General features: G+C 35.7%; 1 protein-coding gene across 1 annotated transcript in view; it reads left to right on the top strand.

Annotated features, from left to right (window-relative positions):
- The window catches only part of LOC104544027 (gamma-aminobutyric acid receptor subunit pi-like), a gene marked incomplete at its 3' end in the record, with an annotated part of 35,108 nt that overhangs the window by 4,221 nt on the left and 18,973 nt on the right, over positions 1–11,914 (top strand). The window contains exons 2-5 of the mRNA XM_010188765.1: positions 3,702–3,769; positions 5,176–5,393; positions 6,042–6,124; positions 10,559–10,696. Of these exons, the coding sequence (XP_010187067.1) occupies positions 3,722–3,769; positions 5,176–5,393; positions 6,042–6,124; positions 10,559–10,696 (487 nt within the window). The remainder of the gene's footprint in view (positions 1–3,701; positions 3,770–5,175; positions 5,394–6,041; positions 6,125–10,558; positions 10,697–11,914) is intronic.

Raw genomic sequence — 11,914 nt, 5'->3', positions numbered from 1 at the left:
TTCATAGAGTTGTTAAGAGATGCATAAAATCTTGTAAATAATTTTATACAAATAGATTTTGTTCTGTGATTGAATGTGATAATTTAAGTGCTCTAATTAAATAGAGAGAGACTAGGAAAAGGTCACAGCTAAGTATATTTGAATATGGAAGCTATTTTCAAGTGGTATAGAAAAGTGTCATGCTTAAATCAGTTATTCTGAACCACATATAAAAGATTATTTTCCTTAGTTTTGTAGTGAGTAATACATTTAATGGTATAAGATTTATATTCAAGAAAGCAAATTACATATTTGCATACAAACTTCCGCAAAAAAACAGTTGTGATTTTTTTTCCCCAAATCTTGTTTATATTAAGTTTTATCAGTTTAATTAGATGACGGCATTTTAGTCCTCAGAAGTTTACAGTTTACCCCAAAAGAGTTCAGGAGATACTGTGTTGCTATCAGTGACCAAGGCCCTTTGATTTAGCGACACAAAGGTGTCACTCACAGGGTAGATGAGAAGGAAGTACGAAACAATTGTAATCTAAATACAGTTTTATGTACCAATTAGCCAATGGATAATTCTTAGAGAAAGGCAAAAACCCTAGAATATGGATGGCCAGTTTTATATTGGGGAAAAAAAATCTTTTGTATCTCTATTGAATCTTTAAAACTGTGATTTATTAAATCAATGACTTGGTGCAAAACTGTAAACTTCAGCATACAGATGGTAATGCAGATTTTTCCTTCCTTTCCTATGGAAATAAGAGACACTGAGACTGTTATTGCCACCAAATCCAGCTTCCTAAGTGCAGGACAACTTGTTCTTTGGTTTTGGTTTGTTTAGTTTCCCTGCCTTCTCACCACCCCTAAAATGCTGAATTCTGCGGACTGTAAATGATGAACAGTAATTAAGTTCAGCTAGAAAAAATAAATTTGTTTGAAGTTTCATGTTGTCTCTAGCTTCCACGTACTGAGATCTTGTTTTGCTTTGTCAGAGAGTGTGTACAACTTACTACTGAGTGTCTTTTCTGTTCACTTACTGACATTGGGCATGTTGCCTCTCTGACTTCTCTTTGAGGATCTGAGTAAATGCCGTTCCTTAATTTTCATGTTACAAGCTTTGATATTGAGCTTCCAGTGTTTTAGTCTTCTGGAATATTTCTCTCTTTCAATTGAACTCTGTCTTCTGTTTCCACATTTTTTGTTGAATGTGGAAAACAAATCTAGTCACAGTAATCTAGTAACAGACTTGCCAATACAGTCTAGATTGCAAGATAACCTAATTCTGTGTATTGCTCCCCATTGCAATAGTGCTTCTGCCAAAGCATGACATGGAAAAATCATGTTGAAATTATTATCTGTGAAAAACCTTAAACCCTTCTTGGAGGCCAACTGCTTGACAAGATAGTTTCCTATCCTGTACATACTGCCTGCATTATTTGTCCCCACATTATTGCTTTTATTTGGCTGTATTAAAATAGGCTTTTTTTTTTTTTTTTGCAAATGATTTAACAAACTGTTGTTATTACGATCCCCACCAATTTTTGTCTTGCCCACAAACTGTGCTAGTGAAGCTGTATCACTGTCTAAAGATCATTGATATGAACAAATAAGATTGAAGCTGATTCCTGCTAGAAATGAGTCTGGCTTCTGATGTCTTCATATCAACAATTACAGCTGAGATGTGTCAGAAGGCCTATCTTAATCTGCTCAGTCTCTTCACATAACATGTAGTTGTCAAGAAAGATGTCTTGTGGTGGGGAGCTAAATGCACTGAAAAAATCCAGGTGTAATGTATTATTTTATCTAAAACTGCCATAATGCTCTTTAAAAAAAGACAAAGCAAAGCTGTCAGTCAGGGAGACAAAACCAGTTTTTCATGAAATTATGATAAATAATTCTAGTGATACTTTTCCTTCTAATTATCTTTTATAGTATTTTATCCAGTAAGAGGTGTTCTTTCAAACAGTCGTCTCTTTTGAGATATTTCTGAATGCCAGAATTGTTTTAAGTGTTCTTAAATGAAAAAGAGCTAGTACTAGCAGGTTGTGATATTTTTGATTGATTTAAGGTCTTCAGAGTTCTGTATATATGTTACAAATACAGATGTGGCACAGTGGTGGTTTACTTTGTTCATACAAAGTCTAACAGATTATGATAATTGCAGTGATCCAAACTTTATTTTTAAGTATGCTATCTGACACTCTTATGGCTGCTTTCTCATGTAGGATTACTGTGAGTATCTCTAAAGTGCATCACTCTTTCTATGTAAATTTCAGTAGAAGTTAAAAATGTATGTTAAATAGATTGTACAGCAATTTCTGTAACCCTTTAGCATTTCTTTGCCATATTTTGAAGATGCTGTTTGCTAATTCAGGCCAGACTGACTTTAGTTTTCTTCTGAAGTTTTCATCATATATACAATTACTGCCAAACATATGGAAATGTAAGAACTGACTGCCTCATCTGGTCTACTGCCCTGTTTTTGACACTGTCAGCAGGTGACCTTTCAGAAGAAGTTCAGGGGAAACTCTAGTGGATAATTATTTGAAGACTTCTTCAGTTATTAATGCTTTGCTTATTTAGTAAGGCACAATAAATTGTATTTAGCCCCACACAGAAAAAGGAAATTAGCATTTAACTATTAATATAGTTCTGATTTAATTAACTGTTAGAGAAAAGCTATTCTCGGCAATTCGTGTTGTGTTAATAAAGACTCCTTCCAGAGCTGTAATTTTCTGCTGAGTTTTCGTGAACGCTTGGCTTAGCAGCCTGGCTGCACAGTACAAGCACGTGGGCCACAAAAACTTCTAGGGCTCACAGAGCAGGAGGGTTTCGTCCTGAAAATGCTACCGCTCCTTAGCACTTGAATCACAACGCAGGTCTGGGCTAGGACAATCCATTTGAGCTTGACATATCCCTTAGCCTGAGCTTCTCCCAATTACTTGGAAAGATGCATGTATTTAATATTAATTTCCTTGTGCATGTACTCTGTTAATTATTCCACGTGTATTCAACCAGGAATAATATCATGTTTCCATGAAAGCTGTGCACAAATCCTGCATTTTAAAATGCACCACTGGTGATCTTCCTTCTGACATTGGGAAATGCATGTTCACAAGGAAAAAGGGTCTGAGCATACTAACATTACAATGACATCATGACAACTGCTTAAGTAAGGTGAATCACAGTGAATAAACCTTCAGCTGATATTAATATTAAAAGGAGAATTTTTGCTTTATAAACACAAGTATTTACATCACAAATTAATTGCTAATTGTCAAAAGCAAGAAGTTAAACTGCAGTGACACAATATGCATAATATATTCTTGAATAGGCAATAAATAAAGTCACTTAGATAGCCCATCTGGATATTAACCATGTGACATTGCCAGGAGCAACTCCTTAGTTCACTGGCATCTGATGGACCAGATGTTGCAACTGGAGGAATTCTTTCCACTGCTCTGCACCTTGGAGCAGGAGGGTGTGATGTACCATGGGGATTGGACCTTCCGCACCTTATTGCACAACATTTCCCCCAGCACTTTTTTCCTGGAAAAATAATGGTCATATAAACCAGGAAATATTTAGGAAATAAAGCATGTTTATTAAAATCAAGATACTCTTAGTCTAGAAGTACTGTATTTTGGTTATGAAATAGTTAAAATTTTTTCCTAATCTAAGTTTGAGGAATATTTCCTTTCTCTTTTTTGCAGATGGTCCTGTGTCAGTTGGAATGAGTCTGGATATTGCAAGCATTGATACAATATCAGAAATAAATATGGTATTGTAGCTTTTGCAATCTTATTTGTTTTGCTTGTTGATAAGCTAATGACTTGTGTTTACAGCTGCTGGCAATGTGACTTTGAGGCTTTTCTCCTTACGCAGTCAGTGTGTGTTAGGAAATGGAATTTTCTTTTTCACTGTGGATAGTGGTTATAGCACTGTAATAAGTATAGAATTGCAGCTGCAAATTACACCTCTGATACAAATGGAAATTTACTGTTAAGTATTAATCTTAATGAAAGGCATATAGAGCAGTATTTATTTTCCAGATTAAATGTCTAAATCTTTATGTATTTCAGGAGATTAAAGATATAGTCATGTGGCTTTGAAGCCACTCCCCTTCCTTGTGATTAGACACAGATGAACTCGTATTTTTTTCTCTTTTATTGTTACTGTCACATGTAATTTATGCCAGCTGTGTTTCATTACACTTGTATAATTTATTTTTTAACAAACTATGAAATGATCTAATGTTAGTACATAGAAATAAAAGGCATAGTTCATTAATCAGATTTTCAGTATTAGAAAAAAATGTCTATATATATAAAAGTGTGTACGTACATAAGTAAATATATATATTTAAAATATGTGTGTGTGTGTGTGTATATGTGTATATATACATAAAGTACCTGACCATTTCATTACTTAGGCTTCCAAAGAAGTTAAATATTAAATCCCTCTGTACTAATTATTAAAAAAGAGGGAAACAAATTTAGAACTCAAGTTGAATTTATCATACTGATAAAGACACACTATAAAATCAGAAGTTGATTAAAAAGGTGCTAATAAATAGTGTGATTTTAATGTAAGGCTACAAGGCATCTTTGATTTGAAGGTAAACTGGGCTGAGAGCAATATTCATTGTCTTGGTAAATTTGGCACCACTGTTTCCCTTGTGATGCTGAAAGAATAAATTGTGCTAGAAGATGCTGATTCCCTTCCTATTTCATGAACTTTTATTCTTTTGTCTAGTTGAATTTATACAACTTTTTCCAAAGTTTTCTTAAAAAATTCATTATTTAACAGTTTATGTGAGCAAAATGATGTTTGCAAACACTTATGTAAATAATTCTAAAATTTAAAGATTTATGGAGCCAGATTATCTGCTTACAAAACTCTGATGACTTCAGCTGATATATAGCCCCAGACTTAGGCCATCAGCTTTTACTGTAAAATTCCAAAAACTGTAAGAACAAAATCTACTCAAGATAGTATTTCTTTAATGATGTCAATCTCACATCAAGTGCCAGGAAATTTGGCAGTACAAGAGCCAGTACAACTGTTATTGGAGTACCATCATTTAAGAAGGGGACATGGGCTCTCACAGGCTATTTGTACCCAACAGCTGTTTCCATGTACTTCTGTAAAACAGAATAACAGTGCCTTTTGTTTTTCCTCTTTCAGGACTACACAGCTACTATATTTCTAAGGCAGCGATGGACTGATGAAAGACTTTGTTTCGATGGTAATAAGAGTTTAAGCTTAGATGGTCGGCTTGTGGAAATGCTTTGGGTACCGGATACCTTCATAGTAGATTCAAAAAAGTCTTTTCTTCATGACATCACTGTTGAGAATCGTCTTATAAGAATATACCCTAATGGAACAGTCTTGTATGCTCTACGGTATGTATATACCACATACCAGCCTTTAAATTTGGCTTCTGCTTGCATTTCAAACTTTCAAGGTTAACACGATTTTGTGCTTAAGAAACTGGTTTATTTGTAAAAATAGAATATGTTATGTAGTTTTATGTATATGTAATATGATTGACCAATATGACTGAATTCTTAAATTTAATGATAGGTCTCATTTTCATCCCTAAATAGACCCTTTTGCTTTCATATGGACCAAATAATGGAACTACATTTTGCCATTCCAGTTGTTTTGCATCAGAGGAAAGCAAGCTGTGATGACTGATTTGCATTATTTATTGAAGACTAACCTTTACAACAGATTTTGATAAATATAACAAAATTGTAAAATACATTGCAAAATATCAACAAAGGAAAAATGTGCTCTGTAAGTGAGAAGGGAGTAAGGGGTGGCCTTTTTAGACTGCCATTAAACTCTGATATTCTGGAGTGGTTTTCTGTTTTGGATGCTGTTACTCTTTCATGTTAAATAACAGCAAACACTAGACTTTTCTTCATAATAGATATTTGTCTGCAAATATTAAGTCAAGAAGGATACATAGTTTATTTCAATTTTTACTGGTGAACAATTTTATCCTATTAATAATCAGCAATATGTTTTGGTTTTTTTCCTCCAAGGATCACCACAACTGTTGCATGCAGTATGGATCTGACCAAATATCCGATGGATAAGCAGACATGTACTTTGCAACTAGAAAGCTGTAAGACACTTAATCCTTATTATTATTTTTATGCAATTAGGACAATATCTGTGAACTTTTCTAAGAGCTATTGGTTGGAATTTTCAAAGAAGTTAACAGGGACTGGTCACGTACTGTCCCTTGAATTATAATAGTATTGGTATACAAAGATAAATGCATGAGGCTTCACTGAAAATAGCATATCAGTACTTAAATGTTGCCATGCTATTAATGATTAATTATTAAACAAAAACTCAGGAGATTATCATAGACTTTGTTTTGCAGAGCATCCTGCAGTTATCCTTTTGGTCTTCAGGGGGAGATCTGTGAGCAGACATTTTCCAACATAGCTGAGAAAGTTTTGTTCTGGTTTGTTCTGGTTTTTTTTTCGTCTTTTAGTTATCGTGTATTTTTTCCCCCTGCTGAGGCACAATTCCTTTAGGAAAGAAAGAAACTGGAATAAGTTATTTATAAGTTATAGAGTTAATAAATTACTGTTTTCATACTGAAAAAAGATAATTGCATGGACAGTTCTGTTCCAAGATGGATATATGCAAATCCTTCTATGACTTATTTAACTGTCTCTGTGCCAGTGCCTGGCGAAAAAAGTCATCAATTGATGGACTAAGTCTACCTTTACAGGTTGTCATTTAATCAAGCAACATCCTCAGAATTTTAATTAAATTATGCTCTCTAATACTTTGTAGAGATAGTTGCTTTGCAAACAACCAAATGTGCATGTTTATAGTTAAGTTTTTGCTATTATTCATATGATAAGACTCTATCAAATTATTTTTGTATGGGTTAATGTTAAAGGATACCCAGTCCTGTAAGAAGAAAATATATGTTCAAATATATGTCAGTACAAACTCAAAATCTTTTGGAATGTTTTTCAGTACTTGACAAGTTTTATTCTTTACCATTTCAGAAGCATGTGTGTGTTCTTTATCTTTTGTTGGTAATGACCAATTAGAAGATTGCTGCAAAATTTCATTTTAGAGAAACACAAAAGAAATCAACTCAAAAACCTTCCTCACACAAAAGTGCCTCTAGAGTCAGAAGTTTTATAAGATTTGTTTAACAAAGAGCAATTTGAATTAGAATTTGGATTTCTCTCTCATTTATTTTCCTTTGGAAAAGCATGTTGGTAAATCAATGTATATGGATTTACATCAACAGCATTGCCTAACGAGCCATTTAGTGTTTTCTCCGGTTCCAGAATGAAATGCATGTCCCACAGGAACTTAAACTTTATTTGACAGCATTAAAAAAAAAAGGAGAATTCCCTTTATAATGAAAAAAACCCAATTTTTTCAGAATGATTCCATCTGCTTTTTCAATAACACACAAGTGTCTCCTGTCCAAGGGGAAAACAGTAATGTCTTCACAAATGCTCCCTTGAGATTGGTGGTTAGTTTTGAGGAAAGCAGCTAGAAGGAATAAATACAAAAGGAAAGGCTGTGCCTTTAGCTGTGGCCCTTTTTCTTCAGTATACTGTAATACTTTCTTTTGGGTACACTAGAAATGGTGTTTGTTTCCTCATGAGATAAGCTATGTTAATTTATAGGTGAATAACGACATCATCCTCGAATACTGCTTGCAAATACTATTACCTGGAATTAAGAATTGTGAATGCAGGCATCCACACACATCCACACAAATACTGACATTTATAGATAAAATGTAAAAGATAGCAAATATTTGCACTGAAAAATGTGTTAAGCCTTTTATTGTGTTTACTAATGCAAAGACAGACATGACATGATATTATCAAGTAATGGCTTTACACAATAAAGCATCCCTAGTAGCATTTACAACATGCTATTCTGCTATTATTAGTTAGTAACATTTATTGATTTATACTTTCTGCAGAGCAAAATATATTTCAGCCAAAATGTCTGTTGCTTTTTCCCCCTGTTATTGGCACACTTTAGACAGTAGTACAGGCATATGTTAGGAGACAGAGAGATGCCGCTCTGGGTCTCTGTTGATATGGAAGATGTGATGTTTGGGGTCTTGGAGGGCTCCTGTCTCTGTTGGTGCTGCTGGGGGGGCTCATGCTCTCTGTTGTGTAGTAGGGAACAGCTCCATTCTGGGCTGAGGGCTTTTTTTCTTCATTTTTCCCCCCCTGCATACAGGTCTCCAGTCCAAATACATATTCATGTTTTGAGCCCATCTCTAAAATTTTATTTCCTTTTTGAACTTGTCCTTTAGCATTTCTTCAGTGAAGAGCCATGTGAAGGCACTTAACTTGTGCTTGACAATCAGGGGAAATTAAAATTAGCAACAGAAAGGTAAAGAAACTCATTTGTATTAGGCATTATGAATGTTTAATCCCAAATTTACTATTCCTGTAGTTAACCCTGTTGACATTAGCTGCTTGTACTCTATCAACAAAGTACAGGAATGAGATATTTCAGGCTTGAGGAATTAGTTAGAATGAAAACTCAGTCTCATGTAAAAAGAATAGAGATTACTTGTAGAAGCCAAATAACATGGCTTAAGGATTTTGTCTCTATAAACTTTTTAAACATTTTATAATCAGTAAAAAATTAATCCCCTGAATAAAGAATAACTGCACAGAGGGAGCACTGTGCTATTCAACTTTACTGACTATTGGGAGGACTCTTCTCATGAAAATTCTTCTCAAATGACTTTTGGGATTAGTATTTTCAAAGAATTTTCATAGGAGGCATCGCCAAAACCCACTCATTGTTCAGCTAAGGAAAATACTCACAAATAGTTCTATTAAGGCAATACAACCTCATTTTGGAGATGTGCTTTTTATCACCCATCCGGGTATTGAGAATTTCTCCCATCTCTCACAACCTGGAAGACTCAATATCTTGTAAAAAGAAATAAATAATAATTTACTGTGGTACTCTCTAGATCTTTGGACTTTATTTAAGTATCTGCAGTTCATTTATACTGAAGGAAAGTAAAATGAACCCACACCTGGAATCATGCATAAAAACTGCTTCTATGAACTTCTTTGTTTTAACTGAGGACAATGCAATCATTTGTTTATAGGAAATGTTACTTTTAATTTTCATTTGCCAAATCTGTGAAATTTCTCAGTGTGTGGTTTTAGGGATTTGAGAACCTGGCTTGGACATGCATGCTTTTGGCTTTTTCTTTTGACACAGCAGTGTTTTGGCTTTAATTGCTATGAATGTATGAGCAGAGATTTCTGGTCATGCTACCTCTTCATGAAACTGTCAATGACAGTGAAAACAAGATGTAAATTTAAAGAATGGTCAGGGAAAGAATTTCAAGGTGAAATTGTCATTTGAATTGCTAACCAGCACAGTGTTTCCTTGAAATGAAGTTTCTGAACTCCTATTTTTCCTACATTGTTTGTAGGAAAGCAGTTCTTCTTGTCATCACATCTTTTCTATTTTAATGCATGTTTTTTATGTGATTCTACAGCTTTGCTCTTTTTGCAACATATACCCTTGTGCAATGTATTGCATTGTCTCACACTATAATTTACTTACAGTTGACTGGAGTCTAAAAATAATCGTCTGCTCATGTTTCTATCCCCTAACCTTCCTATTAACTTGCACAATAAAAGTCTGTCAAATACAAGAATGATTGATCTAAGTAAGCTAAAGGAAAAGATGTTCAAATGCTCCCTGTTAACATGTAAATTACATTAACATAATCTTGAATTAATCAAATGCACTAGTCTGAAAATTGCCTGCCTTTTAATATAATGGGAAAAAGCTACAGAGAAATTTTAGCTATGATTGTGCCGCATATTGACAAGTGTGTGCAAAATACAGTTGCCTTCTGATAGATAATTCATGTCCTGTCTCAGCTCTTAATTACTACTTAAAGGTTAAGAGAAAATCTCCTGGGGCCCCAGAAGCATGCCATGATGTTGAGCTTGCCGAAACACTAGCATCTAAGCTGGTGTCCTTGGGAAGCATCCAAGCTCCTAAGCTAAAATATTGTCCCAGGTGATGACCCAAGACAAGGTCAGAGCACAGTACCAGCACGCAGCAGTCCTGCTGCTCTCCTCACCCCTTTGTCTCTATGGGAATGAGGATCAAATGCACTGCACTGAGAAACAGCATCCTCGGGATGCAGCAAAGGAGTCCAAATGCTGGCAGTGCTGTAATTCATAAAAGCTCTATTTTTTTAAAGCTTAATAGCTTTTGCCTTGAGAATACCATGTGGTACTAATCTCTTTTATTAGTTTATGTTGTCTACACTAGAATAAAATATATAAAAAAAACCACCTCCAAAAAGTCAGCTTTTAAATTATAAAACTTTCCATGTTCGTTGAGAGTTTTGTTGCAGAGTCATCAAGTTCTGCCAAAAAACATCATTGTTTATGTCTAATTGTACTTCCAGGCAGAAAAAGAAGAAACAGCTGAACCATAAGTGGGCTCAACACAAATTAATTATTGTGTAAAATAAACACTTTTGTTGGCTTGTGTATCGCTACAGGGGGTTATAACATCAATGATGTTATGTTTTACTGGACTAGAGGAAATGATTCAGTTCGAGGTTTGGACACGCTCCGACTGGCACAATACACAGTAGAAGACCACTTTACCTCCGTATCTGAAGCTGTATATGAGACAGGTAATAACACCCTTATAATACTTTCTAGGTACAGTTTGGAATATGGCTTTTGAAACAGAGCAGCATTAAGGTACTGAGCACATTGCCTTCTCTTAGGATGACAGTTTTCATTCTCTACTAGATTACATTCCTGAAACCGGAAATACTTTTCCAGATGTTACCAGCAGAGACCCAGCTAATGTAAATGTTGAGAGTTCTTGAGCATTTTCTTGGAGGCTATGCATTATCTAAAAAATGGTAAATAAGAGATGTACCTCTTCTTCCATGTAATGTCACAGAGAACGCTTGTGAGGGAAGAGCATAAATGGGGCATTTAAACTGGACAGACACCAGGTACTCTGGGTTCCCAGCTCAGAACAGTTCCCAGCCTTCCTGGAAATGGCCACTCCAGCTTTATTAGGCAAGTCACAGAATCACAGAATATTGGGAGTTGGAAGGGATCTCGAAAGATCATCCAGTTCAATCCCCCTGCCAGAGCACGATCACTTAGACCAGGTCACACAGGAATGTGTCCAGGCGGGCTTTGAATGTCTCCAGAGAAGGAGACTCCACAACCTCTCTGGGCAGCCTGGTCCAGTGCTCTGTCACCCTCACAGTAAAGAAGTTATTTCCTCATATTCAGATTGAACCTCCTATGCTCCAGCTTGCTCCCATTGTCCCTTGTCCTATCATTGGACATCAGAGAGAAGAGCCTGGCTCCTTCCTCCTGACACTCCCCCTTTACATATTTATAAACATTAATGAGTCAAAAGCCTCTATTCAACCATGGAAATTTCTGTGAACATACTGGGTGCTTTAACAACTGCAAGAAGGGTTTCATGGCTAGTGCTTGTTGGAGTTGCTCTTTATCTCCAGCAGCCTTTCCATGGTGGGCAGCAGAGCACAGATTGTCCAACCTGAGTGTCTCTGCCCAGGGCAGGGTCAGAAGCACTTCCACAGACCTGCTCCTCTGCTAATTTTAGGAAACTGCTGTAGAAAATTTCCTCTAACTGCAGGACTTAACCTCAGGAGTCTGCTTCTGTTTGTTTTCCAGAGATATTGACAGGGCTTTCAAGGAGTTCAAGACCTGCCAAACCTGCTTTATGCTCAGGCCCTTCAGTCACTCAGGCCCTTCATTGCTGTTCTTCCCTGTATGCTTAGTTTCTCTTCTGCTCAGGCCAATGTGCCAAGTAAAAGTGATCTTTAAATGAAGGCACACACATCCTTCAAAGCTGTAGT

The sequence above is a fragment of the Mesitornis unicolor genome, unplaced genomic scaffold (assembly GCF_000695765.1).
Source record: "Mesitornis unicolor isolate BGI_N332 unplaced genomic scaffold, ASM69576v1 scaffold15847, whole genome shotgun sequence".
Classification (NCBI taxonomy): domain Eukaryota; kingdom Metazoa; phylum Chordata; class Aves; order Mesitornithiformes; family Mesitornithidae; genus Mesitornis; species Mesitornis unicolor.
The sequence above is the reverse complement of the archived record's forward strand: the minus strand, read 5'-3'. Positions and strand labels throughout refer to the sequence as shown.